General features: G+C 42.9%; 1 protein-coding gene across 1 annotated transcript; it reads left to right on the forward strand.

Annotated features, from left to right (window-relative positions):
- Nucleotides 1-200: 200 nt before the first annotated feature.
- Nucleotides 201-7,783, forward strand: SARAF (store-operated calcium entry-associated regulatory factor; the record flags this gene model as incomplete). The annotated part of the gene is made up of 5 exons (XM_009575685.1): nucleotides 201-376; nucleotides 1,609-1,999; nucleotides 5,022-5,130; nucleotides 7,086-7,204; nucleotides 7,720-7,783. Coding segments are annotated over 5 exons (821 nt in total), but the record flags the coding sequence as incomplete, so codon positions are not given.
- Between the last annotated feature and the right edge of the window lie 14,290 nt (nucleotides 7,784-22,073).

The raw sequence follows: 22,073 nt of genomic DNA on the forward strand, positions 1-22,073 counted from the left end.
GAGGAATAGCCCAGAGCCCCCATCCGAAGGAAATGGGGGACTCTGCCCAACTGGGGGACTCCAATGCTTCTTAGAGCTTTGCCTCTTGAAAAAGCACGCTATTGCGTCCTTTGCATTGTCAGCCTGTTCCTGAAAGGAAGCCCCTGTGGCTAAGCGGAACGTGTCTGGACAGACGTTGACCATTGTGCTACCTGTTACAGGGAGGGTTCTGCTGAGGGAGGTACAGGCGCTCACTCTCCACAGAGGTCAGTACACGACATCCCGGCGGACAGCTGCAGTCCCTCAGTTACAGTGCACGGGAGGCACCGCTGGATGTTCCCATGTCCCTGAGGTTGTTCAGTGTTACAACAAAGGCTGGGATGGCTATGATGTACAGGTAACTGTTTAAAACTTGTTAAACGTTTAATGAAGTTATCTTCCCCCAGACTTGGTAACTTCTGAAGGAGAAGAGTAACAGGCTACGGTGTCAGTTCAGTTCGCTTTTTGTTAGAGGAATTTGACAACTAAAGCTTAACCCAAATACTTCATGGGTTTGGATTTTCTAGAACTACTGTAGGTATATCTTTGAAATACTCCTGAAGGCTGTAATGTAAAAACACTGTGTAGCAAACCTTCATTGGTTTTAATTAAAATGTTGCTCGAGTTTATAAAATCAAACTCTTGTGAACCCTTGAGGATGCTCTTGCTTTGGTATTGCTGCACAGTTTTCCAATTTTTAGAGTAGAAAGGGCTATAAATATTTGCATTACTTCAGCTCTACCTTTTAAAAACTAAATTTCAGACACACATAACTTCCTCTTGCCTGTTAGTACGTCAGTACTAATCAGTAAATAGTCATGTATTTCTGTTTGGTTAGCTATTACCTAACCAGGAATCAAGGCTGAAGATAGTTGTTAAAACTGATACAGTATTGTTAAAGTACAGTCGAATTTGAATTGGGAGGTGGGACTGCTGTCCTGAATTACTAATTACTAATTTTAGACTTTTTTTTTTTTCCAAAGTACGTGTCATTTGCAGTTAGAGGTGATACCTAAGTTCAGATACTTCAGGGAAACATGAGACTGAGGAATCCGCATACATTCAACAACAGAATTGCAATCGGATTGCTAAGTGTTGCGTATGAATGCCTAATGATGTCTGTCCCAATTTCTTTTGATTTCTGTGTGGACATAAATGGAATCAGGTGCACTGGATTTCAGGCTTCCATACTATTTTTTTGTAGCTGCCATCCAGTTTACATGGGACAGGCATTTATTAAGCAACTGTTGCACAGGGTACAGGTTATTTTTAGAAGTATTCCTATACCTAAAGAAGGGATGCTTGAAAAACCTGTTCAGTGAAGAAAAACAAAATCTTCCAGAGTTGTAACACTTCTGTGTTCTGAAAGATCAGATTTTTAAACTTTCAGGATTTTGAAAAACATTCTTAGTTAATTTCAAATTCTTAGTCCTTTTCAGAATAAGAGTGCTCAGAAATGTCTTACCCTGTGGCTTTTTAGATGATTTGTTAGCAATTATAGCTTTATTTCAGAGCATATTTTGGGAAGCAGACAGGTATTTTCGTCTCTGGAGCAGGAGGTTTTACTTTGTATTGTGTTTATTTTTTCAGTGGCAGTGCAAAGCAGACTTGGAAAATACCTACCGTTTTGGACAGATCGAAGTGAGCTGTGAAGGCTACGACTATCCGGATGATCCCTACATCTTAAGAGGCTCCTGTAGTTTGCTGTTCAGGCTAGAGCTGACTGAGGAAGGTGAAAAGAAAGTGAAGAACTCTGGAAGCTTTGGCTCTGGCTATTATCAGTCAGGGAAGGGTTCTTCTGATTCTGGTGCCGGAGCGATTGTTGTAATTGTTCTTCTGGTTCTTGCTTTTGGAGTATACAAGTTCTTCCTCAGTAACCAGCAGCCTCAGCCAAGTTTTGGTGACAGTGATGGATTCACTAGGCCTTCCTGGCAGAGTCAGCAGGCACCTCCTCCTCCTGGTTTTAAGTCCAGCTTCACAGGTAGGGCTCCGAGCCATTTACAGTACTCAAAAGAGCAAGCAGGATTGTACTGTTTGATCTGCAGTAAGTGCAGGGGGATAGACTTAAAACCAATACATTGGCAGTTGACTCTGCGGAATTGGCTGCAGAGCCTGCAGCCAGCTTTGCGTTCTGTTCTTTGTTCCAAAGTGAAAATAAGAACTTGGTTTCCCACAGGCTTTCAAATTTGTACAGTCAAATTTGAATTGGGAGGTGGTACTGCTGTCCTGAATTATTAATTTAGAAACTACTTCCCCCCCCCCCCCCCAAAAATATGTGTCATTTGCAGTTAGAGGCGATACCTAAGTTCAGATACTTCAAGGAAACGTGAGACCTTTGAAAATCCATCTCCCCAGGCTCTGGAAATGTTCTTTTCATACTCTGTGAAATACGAGGATTGTGACAGGGAAGAGTAATTTTCATAAGAGGAAGAGAGGATAATCTCACACAGGCAGAAACAAACTCATGCCAAAGAAGCGCTGTGAAACTTTCCAGAAGGGTCTTTCAGCTGTTGGGCTGCTGACCCCTGATTTCATTCACAAAACAGTTGATAGAGTTGAGTATCAGGTACCAGTCTTCTGTTTAACAGGTGCTTCAGTGTTGTCCCAGTGGTTGAAAGGTTTGGCTCCCAGAGCAGAGGACAGTGTCTGTGAGCTGTATTAGAGGTGCAGGACCTGAATCTCATGTGGTGCCTTTCACCTGAAGTGGGAAATTTTATAAGCAGTGACAAGCCTGCTGCTAGGAAAAGATGCACTTTTTATTTTCCCAGAAAACTGATTACTTTTGTTACTTAATAAATGAACTGCCTTAGATGGTCATAGTGTCTAAGGGACATAAACGTTATTCATCTGGTGTCTGACCAACTCATTAAACCCTGTGAACGTGTGAAATGCTCACAGCACTGGAACTCAGATTATATTCTGACAAATTGCATAATCTCCATCTCTTTTTTAATTTTTTTTGTGAGATGCAGAAGGGGTTCTACCAAGTAAATACATAGCAAGGATTATGTTCGCTTAGTCAAAAGCTTCTATGTTAGTAATGCTTGCTAATGCTTTCTTCCAGGTTTGCTCAAGCCACTCGGCCAACAGAGGGTGCCAGTACAACTCTTTTGGATACCCTCGTGCAGGGCATGTGCAGCAGAAACTTTCAGATGTACCTGCAGCAGAAAATTAAAGGGGTTCTGCTTCTGTAGTACTAGTGGCTTTGCAAATTGGTTTCCATGTAGTTATTTCAGACTTCAGTCTGTCTGTCTATGGTGCGTGTGCATCAGACTGCGTGTGTGCATGCCGCTTGCCACTGGCGTTACTGTGGTAGTTACTAAGAGCCCCGGTCATAAGACAGGGCTCTGTCGTACTGGGCATAGGCAAAACAGAGTGAAGGGTTACTTTCTGTCCTGTTCCTTGTCAATTAATTGCACCAATGCATTTTTCATTGCAGGAGTCTGAAATCTAGCAAGGGTAGGGCCTTGAAAATGTTTTCTTGATTAATACTGAAAACTGAGACACTTAAAATGCATGTTGGGAGCCATATAAGGCTTAACTTATGGCATTTTTAATAACGACTGTCAATGATTTCTCCTTGGATTTCAAACAGTGTGAGGAGGAAACCTCTTGAATGTGGGGCCAGCTTAAAAATTGTTATGCTACTTCATGCCTTTAGTATCTGCCTTAAATTTTGGCAGCGGAGCAAAAGCACATCTCTGAGTGTGTATGTCCATGCGTTCCAGGAATGTATTAGTCTTTGAAAATCTGGACGGTAATGAAAAGCAGTGTCATTCACTTATTGCTGTTAATATTTAATTTGCCTCATTTTAAATCCCCTTAACATGCAGAATGCGTCCTGTGAAACTTGTTTAGCTAGCCTATCTTAATTAAATTCTGCTTTTTCTCTGTTAGTGGTTTGACATGATCCTTAATGTTTACTCTAGATATTTCAACAAAAAATGACTCAGTTTTCTGAGTCAGTGTTCAGCCATGGTGCTTTTGAACAAGTGAGTTGGTTCCTCTCCCTGATTAACATTGTTTTTACAGTAAATGAAGTACTATTTTTTTTTTTTGTTCCAAATTGGCATAGTTTAATGGGTATATCATCCCAATGAGAGTTTGTCTTTCTCCCAATGCATTCAAAATGAAATTCAATATCAAATCCAATGTTTTTTAATCTTCCATGACTTCAAACAATCCACACCAGCTTGAAGACAAACCAGGCCCTGTATAACTTTTACACACAAAATCTCCGGTCCACTTGTTTAGGTGGGCGTATTTCAGAGAGACCATAATCTTCAGTCCTTGGCTTTTACGCTTCCTTGTGTGTTAAACCTGTGGTTGAGCTTATTCTTGCAGCCTTGTTTTTCTCTAGACCAGAAAATTATTCTACTTTGGTTTTGCATCTTCTCTTTTTATTTCTAAATGGAAGACATTTGAGTCAGAACCTCATGTTATGTAGGTGAAAATTCTGTGACTCTCCTACCCCCACAACCCACTCGATACACTTGCAGTTTCATCAAGGTATTTGTCAAGCTTGGTGACTCATGCATAATAAAAAACATTGCAATGTGATTGCAGTTAGCATGTCTTTTGATAACAAATACCCGACTAGAATTACCAGAAACAATACGAAGTAACATGAGCCATTAGACTGAGCCACTGTTACTTAAAAAGTGCAGCTGTTTTGAGTGAGATTAGAAGCAGCGTGTCCTAGTGGTTAGTTCAAGTCTCATATACTTGATTTCTGTTCCTGCATCTGCTTCTGGCTGTGAGATTGAGTGGAAGCTAATTTTTAACATAAAACTCTTTACATTATTTAGTGTTCTTTTCTATGTTTTTTCCTGCTTTCCGAACTGTGAGGCCTTTCAAGTTAAGCTTGATCAAAATCCACTGAAATCAGGAGTTGTTTATGGTCTAATTTTCCATTATCTTTGACAGAGGAGAGTTGTTGCAACAGCTGGCCTGAGGATTAGGTGCCACTAAGTGACATGTTTTCCGTTTTCATTTTGTTTAAGAAGGCAACAGCTTTGAGACTCATTCCAGTCACGGAACCAATTCAGGACCAGGATTTTGGACTGGATTAGGAGCAGGAAGCTTGCTAGGCTACTTGGCTGGCAGTCACAGGTAAAATATGCATGCTATCGGATTTTAAGTATTTAAGCTTTCAGGGGGTATGCCATATACTATGTTTACATTGTTTCTAAGCTTTCAGGCCTGTATCGATCAAGCTATAAAATCCTACCTCTAGAACAATTTTGAGAAGCAATCTATAGCTCCAGCAGCAGAGACATTTTAAACACGTTTCTGGGGAAGAAGAATTGAGAGGACTGAGGTACTTCATTCTGCTTTAGCTGGTTACTCTGACCTGGCATGATGGCCTGCAAATTTAAAATGAGCATTTAAACATCCATCTGCAGACTGCCTTAAAACACAGATAATAATATTAAGCATAAAACCATCTGTGGATAGGCCTCTTGTATTAGTGTCATCTTTCCTAAAGTCAGTCTGGATGGCAGCTGCTCTTCTGTGATACTCAGTGTGGTCAGATTAAACAGCCTCCTAATGGCCCATGTATGAAAATCCAAGAGGTGTGGTTTTTCAAAGAATCCGTAGGCACATGTAAGTTGCATTTTGGAAAAACGTAATGCAAACAGCATTCAAAAGCAATTTCAGTGCTGGAGTAAACATCTGCTGGTCATATTTGCTAAACACTTTTAAACATTTAAAATGCATCATTTTTAGATAAACAGTTGGAAGGGAGCAATTGCTGCCATTTTAGGCTTCAGTAGAGAAACTATGTGGCTCCTGCAAGGAATCTTTAGAGCCCCAGCAGTTTCCTCTGTTTATCAAATAACTGCATGTGTATCAAGTCTAATCCTGTAGGAATGCAGTAATATAACAGATTAAATGTAACCACATATGTTTTTATATATTGAAAGTTTGGGAGTAAGAGATCATGTGGACAGGAGTGTGTTAAAACATCTTCCTCCATTGTAAAGTTTTTTGGTAATGACAGAAGCTTTATCAGGATTGCCTCTTTATTAAGGAAGTAAAAACTTGGGACATAAGAGAATTTCTAAAATGTCCAATGTGCAGTCTTGATGTCATAGAGTCAAGTAAGGTGAAACTGGGACAGTGATGCCATCAACAGTAGAAATTGTCTATAAATTCTACTTTGAGTAGAGCTTTAGAGGTTGAAAGGTCATATCTTGTTCTGTTATATTAACCCTGCTAAGAATTCTTAAAAGGTGTAAGTGTTAAAGGTTTTATTGACTTGATACTTCTTAAGTCTTAAATACATGACCCTTGTGTTTAAGCATGGTATTTATGTATTATCTACATACAGGTTCATTCCTTGATTTCCACAGCCCACTCCACCACCACCCCCATTTCAGTAGCCTCCTCTTATTGTTCAAGATTAGACGCCTGACTGAATATTTAAGTCCAAATACATGAACAAGCTTTCTAACTTGGGCTTCTTTTCCTTTAAAACACTCTTTGGTCCACTATTATTTTTTTCAGTCATTTGAAGTGATGTGCCTGAAAATGCTGGTGTGAGATAGCTATTTGTAAATCTGGCTAGTAAAACAGCAGGAAATTCCGTATCCATAGAAGCAAGTAATTTAAATCAGTGAGTCAAAGGTCATAATGTGTTACATTATGATACAACCTTTTCAAGACAGTTAACAGAACAGAAGGATGTTTTCTTTTGTGTTACATGGCTGGGATGTAGGTGTTGCCACAATGCATTTAAGCTTCAGATGTCAAATCTACTTTCTTGTCTGACAGAATTTCAGAGGGAAAAATTTCCTCATTGGCAATTGTTAGAATTGCTTATCCTGAAGAATGAGGTTTGACTTCCTTTTGGAAGTCTACTGATACTATTGTGACAACACTGGATATCCTTGCTATCAACATATATGTTAATTGTATTCAATAGGAAGATTTCCAGCTTTGAAACAACTGCCTGCTTACAGTTTTCCCTCAGAGATGCAGTCCCCTTGTTGTTTGGCATGGTAATTTCTTAATTTTTCATAAGGGCACTAATGAAGCCTTCCTTCTACTCTGTTTCTCATCAGAGCACAGCCACGTTCCCCGTATTACAGTATGTGGACAGATCCCACAGCTGCACCTCCCATGAATGGGCAGTCAAGCAATTCCACACAAGGTAGCAGTTCAGGAACAAGAACTGCTTCTGGTAAGGCAAAAGACCTTTTAATCTTCTGAAGCTCGAGAGACTTTGACCAATCAAAAATACACAGATGTTAGTTGAGGAGCATTCTTTGTTTTATTTTACCACTTGGTACAGGTGGGCATGTAACAACGTCCCTTATTTCTTGTTTCCTATGGAAGTAGGGCAGCATTGTGGGGCATGAAACTCCCCACAGGCCTACGATGGGCATGGTACCACCAGCACTGGGTTTGTCTTCATCTGCAGGGTGCATTAGTTTAAGGCTTTCCCATTTGGTGTGCACTGCACGTGCCCTTCTCTAGCAAACATGTGCAAACATGGTTTCTTTGCAGAGAGCAGGTTGTCTAATCTGCAGGAATACAATATTTTTCAGGCCAGTCAGCTCAACAGTTGTTTGCTGTTCTACTTTATGTGAATATCTTTAACTTGTCTCACTTACCACCTTTAGTCTTTTTAGAACTGGGGAGAGCCCAGTGGAAAGGCTGTGGTGGAGCTGACACTTTTTTTTTTTTCCTTTGCAGGCTTTGGGGGCACAAAACGAAGATGAAATCCTTGACGTTATTACATCTCAGTGATTGAACTAAGTCTTCCTGTGTGCAATCACTTTTTTTATTAGTAGTAGGCTTCAGAAGTGAATATGAGAAGAGGTGTGAAAAGGACTAGGCAAAGAATTCCTCTCTTTCCCTGAGGAAATGTGAACTCTCCCTCTTGTTTAGGGTATTACAGGTACTGGAACATCCACTGTTTCATAACAGCAGCTTCTCATAAGATACAAAATAAACTCATCCAAGCTAAGAATGATGTTACAGTGCCTATATATCTGTCTATACTTGAGGGATTATAGCAATGGTAGCCTTACCAGATTTTCAAAGCAAGTAGTTTACTCATGTTCTGGGCTTAATTTCATTTAATCCAGAATTTCTGAGTTTTTCTTGGTGGTCCAGCATCTGAAAGGCCTAGTGTGTAATCTACCTGATATCTAAGGGTTGCTGCTCTTTGAAGCTACTTTTGTTTGTCCTTGTGAAATTCATGTGAACATTACTGTAAGTGCAATCGGCTACTTAGATGGGTGTTGGGGTTTTTCTTTAGTGGAAAAGAGCAAAACGAGAAAGAGAGACTAACATTAATACAATGTTTGATTCTGTGCTACGTGACTATTGGAGCGAAAATTTGCAGATTCGAGGACACTCCATGTTTTAGGGTTTATCCAAGTAGCTGTGCAAACCTGCGTGTATAAATTATGAAAAAAATAATAAATAAACTGAAACGAGACAAGATGGTCCTTCTCTAATTTGGACCTTTTTCTGGAAGACTGAGGTCATTTAAATTCAGGTGGCTACAGACACTTTACCCACATTGAGGCTCCAGACTTTTCTTTTTATGGTGGATGTTAGCAATGCTATGAAAATTTCTGTTGTGAACTGGCTTTTATCTCAGCCCCTGTCTGTCCTGCTAGATGACCTGTCCAGGACACAGTAAACCAAAGGTGCTCATTGCAAAAGGGAAGGGAGCATTCTTAATCCAAAGCTGTGGTATCTCTAGAACATAGCAGGCCTTGAGACTAAGCAAAGAAAGGAAGTTGAATGTCTAATGGGGTGTAAACTTTCCCAAACATACTTTTTAAAACCAAAGTGCTGTCAAGAGTGGGAAGCAGAGAGGCCTTGCTTGGTTCTGTAACAATATTTTGGGGCTCTGAGAAGTGTCATATAGTTCTTGTGTGATTGACTGTGCCCTGGGAGAGGCATTGCTGAAAAAAAAAAAAAACAGAGAAATTTCTCGGGATTCGGCAGGGAGGTGGGCGGAGGGGAAGACAAAAAAATGGGCTGCTTGACCACCAGGCCTTCTCCAGAGGCTATCCTAATACAGCTTAGAAGTGTGTGTGTGTGTGTGTGTGTGTGCACAGCTTTTCTATGCTGGCAGCACTCTGAGAAGCATAGCTTTCATCCTTGTGAAAATACTATGTCTGGGAATTGATGTAAACTATTACAGCAAAAGCAAGCACTGTTTTGCTGATACAGGCTGCATCTCCACAAGGAGATTTAGCAGGTATGGTTAGTCTAGGAAAGTGACTTCAGTGTTACTCATCAAAAAGCAACTATGTCCATTCACGAGTACAAGAAATAATTGGCTCAAATGGTAATGCCTCAGTTTAATGTCTGTCTTAAGCAACAACAACAAAAAAAAAACCATCAGAAGCTATGAAAAAGTGTAGAGCTTGTGCTAAAAACATGGGAATCATGGTAAAATTGATAACTCGAGGATGAAATAGTGGCTTATTGCTCAGAGCTGCTTGAGGATTAGGGGAAAATATGTATCTTCATTAACGGCCTGCTCTATCAACCTAGAAAGCAGGGAAATGGCAAAGACCTTACTGTTGGCCTATTAGAAAGTTTTACCTTCTGTGAGGAAAAGCGTATAATAAATCTTTATCCTTTTGACCAAATATAGCAAAATAATGTATTTTAAATGTGGAGTTTTTACTTATTTCTAAGTGTATTCAGGTTGAAACTTGTCACAGTCAATACTCTGTTTGCCAACTAATTACGTAACAATGAAACGATTTTTGCTAACTGTTTGGGTAGTTTGAAGTGGAAGTTTGCTCTTAAATTATGATGTGTTACAAAATGTTTTAGACAACATTTTCATTTGTATTTACAGTTTCTGCATGAAATGTGTTTTGATACATAAACCTGATGAATTACCATAGTTTCCGAATATGTTTGTAGGATATTTTTCCCCTTCCCTTTGATAAAGTAATGAAATAAGTGAATAAAGGGTACTTTTGTCTTTAAAGCACTATCTTGAGGTCTGCAGGGATGGCCCTGTTTTTCAGGGTTGGCTATGTCTCATCATCAGCTTCCCAGCTGGTGTAATAACAGCCTTTACCCCCAGATGCAGAGCTGGTAAGCTGTATATTTTGTTTCAACAAAGTAAAACAATACTGGAAATAGAGTTATTTTGTTGATTGGATTTTCAATAACAAAATACTGAACCATGTAAAGAAATGAAGGATTTCTTGTACATCAAGGTTTCTGAGTCTGTAGAAAAGCTCCATTACGTTGGCGAGTTCCTGGTTTTACAAGGTGATTAGCTGAACCTTTCAAAAGAAGTTACAATCACTGCTGCTGTTCCCGCTTGTGGATATAGCAGAACTCTACCCTGGGATAGCAGCTGACAGATCTGCTTCTTATACTGAGAGTGTGTCACTGCTGAACAGAGACATGGCCTACGGATAGAGGCAGTTCAACTTCTTGGCAGTAGTAATGTAAGGTTAAACGGAGGCCTGTAAATTCTGATATCAAAGTTTCCTTGATCAAAGATCAAGGATGTTGGTGACGCTCCTGAATGAAAAGAACTTGTGGAAGGCAGCTTAGAGCTCATACTTGTGAGAGACCTTGAGCTTCCTTCCTGAACATCTGATCTGGAAGGTCCTAGTCTTCCTTCTGCTCCTGGACAGGGTTTTGGCAGCATCTTCACAGCAACTTCATAGTTGCAAGGCATATGTAAATGCTTAAACTGTTAAATGCTGTTGTAGGATAATTGGAGTTCTACTTGGCACCTGGGACTAGTTCTGCTAGTACTCTGAGATGGCTTACATCCTCACACAAAGTAAAGCTCATTACAGGAATGAAACTCTTGGTTTTACAGCTGACTTTCCCTGAAGCATGTGATGAAAGAAAAAAGATACACAGAGATAAGCTTTCTCTGTGCCACTCTGTCTTGTGACTCAACTCCCAGGTCAGATCTTGGCTAGTTCTGCAGACTGTCATGCTATGCAACTTGCTCTTTTCCTGGGTGCAAGGTGTGTGTTAGACTTATCAGCAAGGCAAGATGGTATGCTGGTTTTTTTAAAAAAAAAAAAAAAAAAATTTTCCATGATCATCACTTTACATCACTAAGTTCCAAAAGGGAAATTAAGCCAGGTGGCACGATTTCCAGCACTAGGAGTTGTTGCACAGAGAAATTGCTGGAATAAAATAGCAAGCAATGCCTGCCCGCACAGCCATCTAAAAGCTGAAAATGCAGTATTTGTACGTAGACTGTTGTCCACTTAGCACCAATTACAAGTGTTGTATTTTTCTCTCCTTAGTAAAGCAAATTAGTATTAGTTCTTAATGTTTCCAGAGTACTTACTGACCAGTGATTCTGGTACAGAAATAGCCCAGCTGCCTCCAAGCTCAAGTATATGAGCAAAACCACAAAAATAAATTTTAAAAAAACCTCATGGAGATGCAGTCTGTACCAACAGACGATGCTGTTGTCTCGTGTGTAACGAAACATATTGTTAGGTCCCTTGTTCTCCTATACCAACTGGGGCAGTTCAGGGTTAAGTGCTGCTTGAGAGAGGCTCCATATCCTTCAGCAGATTTTGCTGAAACCTTCCTCTGCAGCCCATTCTCTTGCTTTCCCAATATCATGTCCTGACTACAGTAGTTTTCATTCTCTGACATCTCTTTTTCTATTGCAGCTGTGTTTTGCCAGTGCTAATGAAAATAATCAGCAGCCTCCCTTTGTGGCCTGTATTTCTTCTCTCCCACTGTCTTCCATCTTATACTTCCCTCTGTTCCTGCTAAGGAAGTGACAAGCACTTGCAAAAAGTATGTTGAGCTGGGAATGGCTGGAGTAGATTGACCTGAAGTCAAGGGAGCAAACTGTCAGGCTGTGAATTGACCTTTGTAGGCAGTATGTCTGCAAAAGGAACTTTTTTCAGCCTTCTGACAGAGAAGGATTTTTGTCGAGAGTACACTATGGGCAGCTGGTGACTGAAGCAGGTTAAGGGCTGGTGAACTGGTAGCATGGAGAAGGCCTGAAAACATCCTCTCCATCCTACCTTAGGAATGATGAAGACCTGTACTAGTGTAACCAGGAAGCTGGCCTAGGATGTGCTAGCTCAGCCACTCCACAGACATGCCATTGCAAATCCTGTAGGTAGATGTATGTTTAAAGATACCAGATGCTTCTGAAAATGCCACAGTGCTAGTGTCAAGCACAAGAAGGGGGACTTGACCCTGCATCCATGTTTCTTTCCCACTGCAGCGTGTCTTGGAATGAACTGAGAAGGCCAGAAATGGAAAGGGTAGCAAGCAAGCATGGTGAAGGGTAGCAAGTTTACACCTGCACTAGCCAAAGCCAGGCTTGCAGGTGGAGCTTTTCTCTCGGTATGTCCTGTCTGCTTGCTCTTCTCACACAACAGCAGGAAATCCTAGGCAGCTGTAATAGCAGTTGTATCAGGATTATTTTACTGGGCTTGAAAGTTTCATCCTGCATCCCTAAAGAAGTCCTGAGGGCAATTATGAGTGATATGTATCGACAGCTTTTGCTCTGAGGACCATCTCAGCCATAGCGTAATTCAGTCTTCAAACTATCCACTGTGAAGTTTGGTAGAGACAAATCGCCATCTGCTTAAAGACCAGGTTCTCTTGAGTTACCGCACAGGGAATTTTTGCTCGTTTACTGGGTTTGCCTTAACTTCCCTGGCACTGAGACTCTTGTGCAGTCTTTGCTCTACAACTGTATTCGGATGTCATTGTACAGGATCCTCTGAGACTTGGCCTTGAGATCATAGCCCTGAGATCATGGCCCCTGTTAGCCATCTTCTATAGGCCTCCTGTGCCCTTGTAGTCAGCATGTGGGGATGTATTTATTGAGGCAGCACTGGAGTTACAAGCCATCCAAAATACCTTTGCTGCTGCTGAGTAATGGGAGTTACTCATCTCCCAGTCAACTCCTGTAGTCATTTTCATGTCATTTAGCAGCTGTAAATGCATCACATCTGCTTTAATGGACAGAAAACAATTATGGTTGAGGGGAAAAAGGAAAAAAGAAAAAAGAAGTGTGATGAATGTAGATAAAATGTTGAGGTGGAACAACTTTGCAGAGCTGAACTTCACGCTGGGAATAGTTTATCAGCATTCTTTTTCCAGGAGGAGGAGTACTTTATTATTGCTGTGGATTTGAACACCACCAGTGCTTTCTGCACCACTCTAGCAAGTGTGGGAGACTTAGAACTGTAACAAGTTTGGTGTTCAATAAAGTCAGACCTGTTTGAGGTCCTTTGTAGTTTGATACACTGCTTGTAAAGAATTGGTAGCAGTAACAAGTGAAGTTAGATCAGTGCAGAAATTCATGTGGTTGCAGCATACACAAAAACAGTAATCTGTGCTCTTTCTGAAATTGAGGTCAAAATCAAGCTCAAAGTAGGCTGAAACAGGTCAGAAAGTTGTTCCTGTCTCTGCTTTCAAGTCAAGGAGACCCTGTTCAGCACCAATTGTCATGTGCTGCTGACACCTACTGTCAGCAGTGAAGTGCTATTTTCCTTAGGTAGGCAAATCCCGTGTCCTCATCATGACTATTAGAAAGACAGCCAGGCCCCCTGGGTCACAGTGCAGTTTGATTCTCTCTTGGCAAGCTTGGCTGGTTAATTCTACGCGCTCTCCTTCATAACAGGTGGAAGGATTTATTTCCTTTTTAATAAGGAGCTGGGGATTAGGCTGTAACTAAGTGAATGTGTATAGAGCTCAAACAGTGCAAACATAAGTGATGAGAGGAAGACCACACTTGAATCAAATAATCCAGTTTTATCCGAGGTACTAATACATTCCTTTTAGCTCAGCCGTGCGGCTGCTAAACAGAAATTAGGGTTTGGATGGTTTTTTGGGTTTTACATTGCAAAGCTGCTTCGGGCATAACTGAGAAATGGACCTTTCTGCAGCAGCTGAGGGAACCATCAGGGAAAACACAACGTGAGCCATCTCCAACAGCATTCAACCCGAGAAGAGCAGGGGAGAGCAAGGAGTCCCAGACAGGAACCGGTGAGTGTTTCTAGCCTGAACGTGCTACCGAGGCATCTGTTCCTCTCCAGTCTTTGTTTGCTCAAGCACCTGAGAGGCCTCGTGGAGCAATGAGTGCTACCACTTAGCCTCAGCTTGGCCGACCTCCAAGCCAAGAGGCTGTGGGCGAGGGAAGATTGTATTTGATGACCTTTGGACAGCATGTCAGGAGAGGCCCAGGAAGACAGCTGAACTACAGGAATGTTTCATGCCCTGAAATGACGAAGCAAGGGCAAGGGATGGTCGGCATCAGAGATCTTTGAAAAACGATGTAGGATGCTCTGGTGAAGCCAGACGACACACAGGAGGGTGTTCTTGTGCTCTGTGCACGCTACAGGAGCTGCATCCCCCAGCCTGCACGTGATTTATGAGGACAGTGTATACACTCAGCTGCCAGGTCAGGCTGTCCCTGCCGTTCTCTTTCTCTCCTCCCAAATGTATGGCCTAACCATACATTTTCACAATCTTGCCAGCTCAGAGATACACGCACCTCAAAATACAGGCCCTCTGGTTTATGAAACTCCTTTACTGCAAGGACTTGTAAAGGCCAAAACCAAACATGAAATGGAAAGGATTAGGCAATTTCTCAGAAAGTAAACATATCAGTGACAGCCAGCCATTATGTGACTTCTGGCTCAGAAATCCCTAGATCTTGAATTCCAGAAGCAGAAGGTGTTAACGGCCTCTGTCAGAATCGGGGTACTGGGGTGGACAGAGCTTTCCTCCGAGGCAGTATGACAGCTTTTACATCCTTATTTACTAGCACAGCCTCCTAGTACAGGAAGGTAATGCTAGCCGAAAAGCGCTTTTCCCAGTACAGTTTACTGAAATTCTGCAAACAGCATACCTGTAATTGCACTAGAGCTTTTGCTGGCATAGGTGGAAGGAGAGAAGAGCATGGGCATTTTGCATTCCTGTCCCAATATACATTATTGGCAGAAAATTTAACTGTAGACCAAACTTAACAATAAAGTTACAAGAGCTGGCACCCCTTTTTTCAGCATTTCTGTTAGACCAATGATTTGAATAAGAAGTTACCCTTACTGCATTCAGACAGCTTTACACTTTGCAGACAGGACTGCTAAACAAGTGTTAATTTTTCAAGGTGCCAGATGAGGGCAGGTAATATTATTACCTGTCTTCCAGGAAAGTTTGTGCATGAAACATTAAAGTTAAGATTTTTGATGATGAAACAAAATCCACGTTCTTTCATCTCAGTAAGTGGCCTGATTTCCCACTGAAATCAGGAGAAAAGGCATAGTCAATATTTTGGCAACTATGCCATTTTTACTGAACATCCTAAACAAACAAAAAGCCAATTATTAAATACTTCATTTGCATTTCAAGAGATGGAGCTGTAGTCTGTGCTATATTACAGCGTGTGCTATATTAGTGTGGCCACATAACATCTAGATCTACAGAAGATAAATCTTAAGAGCTCATAGATCTTAACAAACCTCATAGATCTTAGCGAATAAAATCTCAGTGCACTAGTCTGCATTTCCACCCGAGGCAGGGATATTGCAGGAGCTTCTGCTAGCGATAGCAGTCTACTTTTATAAGCCAGGTGAGAACCGTAGGGAGAAGAAATATCTTTTATTAGCGTGAAACAGAGCTTGCATTTTGGTTTATTCTTCACTGTTTTTCTTAAATAAGCTTTTTCGGCTTATTTTTCCAACAACTTGCCTTGCTACTGAAGCCCGCTGAGTTCAGACGACAACTGCATCTGTCCCAGACGAGGCCTCCGAGCGGGCCGGCTGGCTGGCAAGGGGAGAGTTAACGGGACTGGCATGATTTTCCTACCCTGCAGTAGTGCCTCAGGGCCCCAGCCCAGACTGGGAGAGGAAACCGATCTCACTGGGCCCTGCATCCCCCCAGTAAGACGAATCCCTGTCCTGCTGGGCCCCCAGACAAAGGGCTGGGGGCAGGGATCGCCCTGCAGGCATGGGTGGGATGCGGTTTTTCCGGTTCCTTTCTTACCTTGTGGGCAGAGTTTTGTTAGTCCGAGATGAGCCGCAGAGATACAAAGAAAAGAGTGAAAAGGGAGACACTCATAACTGGGGTGTGAGTCTGAACTGCCCATCCAGGTCCATCGGTGGAGCTGGAGCGGCGGCTGTTACTGAGAGCTATCAGTTTGGGGCTTTTTTTTTTCCTGGCTTCCCATTCAAAAAAAAAAAAAAAAAAAAAAAAAGGGGACAATAGAAAAGACATTTTCTCTGCACAGAGCACTGAATTTTCCATATTTAAAAGAAATGTTAGGCCTCGCTTAAATCTGGGCATTAGCCAGTATTGTTACTGGTGTGGCTGCGTCAGTGAAACCTCTCTTGAAACTGTGCTGCAACCCCACAGCTTACCCTGGGACCAGAAAGGCAAAAAACACCCTCGGGGGCTTTGTCCAGCCGGTAAGGGGGTGTCCTGCCCTGTGCGGCTTTCCCGGCGCCGAAAGCCACCGCACCACCAAGAGTTCAGCGTTTGGAAAAGGCCGTACAACTGCAGGGCAGTGCGCAGAGAGCGTGCTTGGGAAATGCTCGTACACTTCACTGATTCTTAGGGATTATTTCAGGCTGGTGAAACGATGTTTCTGTTGACTGAACAATTACCGGAGGCGAAGTGGAAAGGACACGTAGTTTATATGTTTATTTAGGCTATGTTTTCAGTTTTTTCCCCCTGTATAGTTGCGCTGGTGCAAACAGCAAAGGTTGGAAAGCTGGGCGGGAGTGAACAGTGACTTGATACAATGAAACGGCATCCTCATGTCTTCTGGAAAAAAAACCTGTGCACCGAGGCAAGTGGCAAAGATGCTTTTACTGCATCTCTACACCTAACGCTGGATGTATTTCAGTCTTACTGCATGATTTGGGGGTACCCTCCCCTCGCTACTGTCCAATCTCTGACCTCTTTTGTCCCTGGCACGGGAAAGGTACAGCTCTTCCAGAGGGTAAAACACAGGGTTAAATACTGCCTGGTTGTCAGAGGACGCGCTTGTGCTGCAGCAGGTGCGAGAGCAGGCAGCGGCTCCTGTGCTGGGGAAGACACGGCGAAGACTTGGTGAAGGAGGGAACGGAGGAAGAAAGCACTCAATTAAAGATGGGGTGAACATCCCAAATGGGTTTGGCCGAGTTTGACACTTCCAAGCCAGCGGGCACAGGACGCCTGGTAAGAAGCAGGAGCGAGAGGATTGCGGGTTAAACCCAGAGGTGTTTAGGAAAGTTAGGTGGAATTTCGGAACCTGAGGTGAATAAGGCAAACTCTTCCCAGCAGGAGAGCAGACGTGCAGCGTGGAGTTTGACTTGCTGGGAATGAAGGGGAAACCAAGGTAGAGGACCCGGGGTCAGCTGAGCCCCACCGTACAACCGCATATTCTGTTGTCAAAGAGACGCACCGTTCCCTACCCTGCCATCACCCAAGACAAAAGATGTACTGCTCCAAATCCGGTTACACCAGTGCAAACTCCTCTGCCCCCATACGAAAAAGGCTTTTAAACACAGTTTTACGTGTGGCAGCTGCACCTCTGTTGAGGCTGAGGCACTGTAACTCCAAGGACAACATTGCCCTCCCCTCCAAACAGTTACTTGGGCAACTTTATTTGCCTGGTTTAGAAGCCAGGAATCGCTGCAGAGGATGAGGGGCTATGGGCCTAGCCCTGACACCCAACTGCACGGCTTCCAGCTGCAAACTTGAGAGCAGGCACCCTTTCCGCAGCACTCGGTACCTACCGGCTCTCCCTTCCCTGGCCTGAAATCATTTGGAAACCCAGCCACAGAAGTGGGAGCTGCGTGAAGTCTGATGCCACAAAATTGACTGTTCAGAGCATCTTGAACCGAACGGGACTCAAATACTCATGTGTTTGTGCCATGTTCATGCTTTGAGTCAGATGGCTGTGGTGGGTGAGGTCTGGCAGCGGCAGCCTGAACGCCAGATTTGCCACTTGGTAAAATCATGGCCACAGCAGTTGGTAACAGGCGTACATTAGAAGCCAAAAGACATTTTGAAAAGGCTATGTAAAAATAGGTAGAAATCTTAAGCCTGATTGATTGCTTGTAGAGAAATGCCCTGTGAGTAAAAAAATGGCTTTCAGTGAGTACTTATCTGAAGAGTCTTTGCCTTATTTGAACATGATATTTTGTACTGTATGAAATTACGGCTTCGCTGAAGTTTGCCCCTTCACAGTACCTACTGCTACCTAAGCAGGTAGCAAAACCATAACAAATGCAATTTATTCTGTGTGCTTTTCTGAAAGAGCTCAGAAGAGTAGCTAAGTCCAGATAGCCATCTGTAAACTGACATTCCCACAAACTGACCCTGCATTACATTCATTTTTAGGCAGAAGAGCTAACGTGGCGTTTCCACTGACCCTGCAAGGTGGGATAAGCTGGCACTGCTGACCAAAGAGGAGCTTTCTGGAGAGGTCGTTTTAATGTGTTGTTTTACTGATTGTGTTCACCACACGGATGCAGAAACCTTCATGTTGGAAGGCGGGAGAAGGTGCCACAGTGGAATGGCTACAGTCAGAGAATTTTACTGACTACTTAAAAAAAAATGATTGATTAGATTCCTGTCATCATGAGACCTGCGTATTCTGTAAGCTGTAGAAAGAGCTTTTTCATTAAAACCAGAATTTCCGAAATGCAAGTGATGATGCGCAGGGCTTGAAATTTTGTCCCATTCTGACCTTCAAACACAAGATGTTCTGTAAGTAGCAAATGACGCAAAACAAAACAAATGGAGACCTTTTTTAAGCCAGGCTGCAATGCTTTTTCTCCACTAGCACCAAAAGAGTAGTCCTCTCAGAGCACAATACTGCAAAGTGTATATACCCTGTGGTGCTCTAAATAGCTTTTTAGAAGTTCAGTAGAGCCTACATTGTATCTTTAAAGCAAGTGCTTGTAGGGTCTGTTTTCCTAGCAGTGAAGCAATTAATATTTAAGTCATTTAGAACACTGCAACCATAAAGACATTTTTACAACATTAACATAGACAGTTACAGCAAGTTGGCATACTTGCAGAGTACAAAAGTTGAGAAATCTGGTCAGACTGGTTTCTGAAAGGCGAAAGAGATCTCTGTTGAAATGATAAACATTAAAATACTATTAAGATAACATTAATAGTGGTGCTTTCACAGAAGCCTAAGCAATCCGGTCACTCAGAAAAAAAACATATGAGGAAAACCAGACGATGCAAAAAAAAAGCTTCTAGGGAATGAACCTAAAAGGCCACTTATGTCAAATCCAATTGTGAAATTATACACAAAGGAAAGAACCTAAGTTCCCTTAGGAACCTCGAGCCATCTAAAATGCTTTAACAGTTATAAATGCAGCACCTTTATTTTTATAACAGATGGATGTTAATATTGAAGTATGCTTTCTATTACAAACCCAGTTTCAACTCCCTGCTCCCCAGCTGATCCAGAATGGAAACGATCCATCTTAGCGTTAACGTCAAGTTTCTTGTTCTGGCAGAAGTTTTTATTTACTATTGCATTTTTTTGCAGACATTACAGGCTTTGATGTGGATCATTTCTTTCAGGAGACACATTCATTGCAGAATTATCTACATTCAAGCTGCTTGAAAGCGTCCCAACCACAAAATAATTGCTGTAGCCACTTCCGTGTGCCACTAAGATTTCTTGGGGTGCACATGTGGGATTTTTTGGAAAGCACTGGAGAACTAACAGCACTTGACTGCTGGCGCAGCTAAGGAGTGGCGTAACTTGAGTTTTAGCTTATAAATCTGATGGGACAGCCACTAGAGTTAAGGGGGTTTGTGAATGGCTTGGACTTGACTTAGGGGCAATGTTCAACTTGGAGCTCAAAGGAGCTTTTCACTGGGGAACGCATCTTTTGTGTTGGGCTGGGATAAGAAGAGCATTGAGCAAAGAGCTGTCTGCAAATGAGGCAAGTTCTTCAGCAAGAGGGGTAGGCAACGGTGGTGTCGAAACTACTGTCCGAAGCCGGACTGAAAGTTGGGTTTGATTTTTCGGAGCCAAGTAGTCTGAGCCAGTCGCATCTGTATCTTTTGGAAAGGCAAATCTTTGATGTGAGTCTGGCCTCCCATGCGCTCAGGTTTCTCTGCCCGAAGAGCAGCTCCGAGCTGTAGCCGGTGTTAACACCGGAGCGCATCCCGCCCCAAACGAGGGGAAATTATCCTGACAGCAGGAGAAAAGACACAGGGAGGCTGCAAGAGCGTGATGCTTTGGCAAGGGACCTAAGGTTAAGATTTTAGGCCAATCTCTTTCAAATAAATCCGTAACATAATATCTATAAATCCATATATATATTAAAAAAATATATAAATCGATAACATAACATACCTGTATTACAGAGTTCCTCTCCTGGATGAAGAAAATGACAGGCAGGCATATGTCGGGGTTGGAGAAAGGAGCTTGCCCTTGGGAACCAGAAATACCTAAGTAGAAGTAGGGCCAGTTGGAAGGATTTGTAAGCGTGGTTGGCATTTCTGTAACTGCTAATGAACGAGTCTTTGGGGAAAAAAAAACTATACAATGAAGAAACTCTTCGAGAAATGTAAATTGTAAAAGGCGTTTAAAATCTTTTCAAAAGAGGTGGGAAACATCAAAACTCCTTTAAAACAACTTAGAAAATGAAGCCTTATTGGAAGAAAATTAGGTTCTTAGGTTATTTATGTGCTTTGCTGTTTTACTCGGAAGCTTTCTGAAAGCTCGAAGTGCCACGTTACAGTTAAAAAAAGCACTGAAGTGGTACAAGAGTCCACTTTTATATTTTCCTGAAAAAAACCCTCCAGCATAAAACCCAAATCACCAGGGGTCTTCATCAGACACTGAAAAAAAAGATGCAAAGAGCTGACTCGTGACCGAACCGTGGCGGTGTTTTAAAGCGTAGGGTAACGGCGCGTGCCTACGGCAGGCACGGTGGCAAGGAGGGTGGCAAGGCGCGTCCAGTGCACACCCCAAACCTCTGCTGTGCGGGAAGGTTGGTACTCCCCATCCGCAAGCGTATTCATGACGCTTTGAGGCGAGTCCTAAAATCTCAGTGTTTGTCTAAATATCCATTTCGGTAATTATGTGGGCTTGGATTCTGAAAAGCACAGACAGAAGCACCTCTGGAGGAGTTACCAGGCTGTGGTCTGCATCCCGCCGTCTGGTACTCGCAGCCTGACCCCAGCACCTGTACTATTAAATTAAATTAAATACCGTACAGTTGCTTTGAAGCTGAACTCCTCTACCCTGCTTTAAAGCCTTCGGGGGACTGGTTCGATCAGAGCCTCTACTGACGATGGTTAGAAGAAAAAGCAACTTTCAAAACCCAGGGAAGAAAACGCCATATGAAATCCCTCAGCCATCTGGGGGAGAAGCTTCAAATTTTCCACAACTTGAAATGCAGCCCGGGAGTCTCGGCACCAACTGGGCTCAGCTGAGCTGAAATTCCTGTTGGGATACAGACTAAACAGGAACGGATCAGGGATGCTCGTTAGATACCCCATTTAAGTGTCTGACAAACTAGCTGACAAAACATCCTTACACTCCTTCAACAATTCCCGATGCAGTTTTAATTCTCTAATTATTTTTGTATCTACGAAAAACCCCGGTTTCGAAGAAGTTTCCGCTGTGCCAGCTGGGGCGGCTGCCCTCGTCTCTGCGCCCGCCGCCCGGCGGTGCAGCAAAGCTGGCCCTGGAGCTGGCCGGGTGGAACGAGGAGAGGGTTTTTGCAGCTTCCCAGCCACGTCAGCCCATCAAGCACTCGGCTCCCGCTGAAAGGTTCGCGATTTACCCATCGGCTCAACCTGGAGAACTTCAGGCCCAAGGTGACTTTTCAGATATTAATGTCGAGGAGCCACGCGAGTGCCCAAGAGAAGGAAGAACCACTGGGAGGTTTGGGTTCCTCATTTGGGATTGGAATTTATCACCAGCCCAAGCGGGCCTGGCCGCCGTTCCTGCGCTCCCCGTCGCAGGGACGTGCCGCAGCGAGCCCGTGCAGGGCCGGGCTCTGCAGCAGCACCCGCTCGGGGCTTCTTCCTGGTTTTGGAACAAAGAGGGATCACCGTGAAGGTCTGTGGTCCCACGATTC

The sequence above is a fragment of the Fulmarus glacialis genome, unplaced genomic scaffold (assembly GCF_000690835.1).
Source record: "Fulmarus glacialis isolate BGI_N327 unplaced genomic scaffold, ASM69083v1 scaffold16714, whole genome shotgun sequence".
NCBI classification, from domain to species: Eukaryota; Metazoa; Chordata; class Aves; order Procellariiformes; family Procellariidae; genus Fulmarus; species Fulmarus glacialis.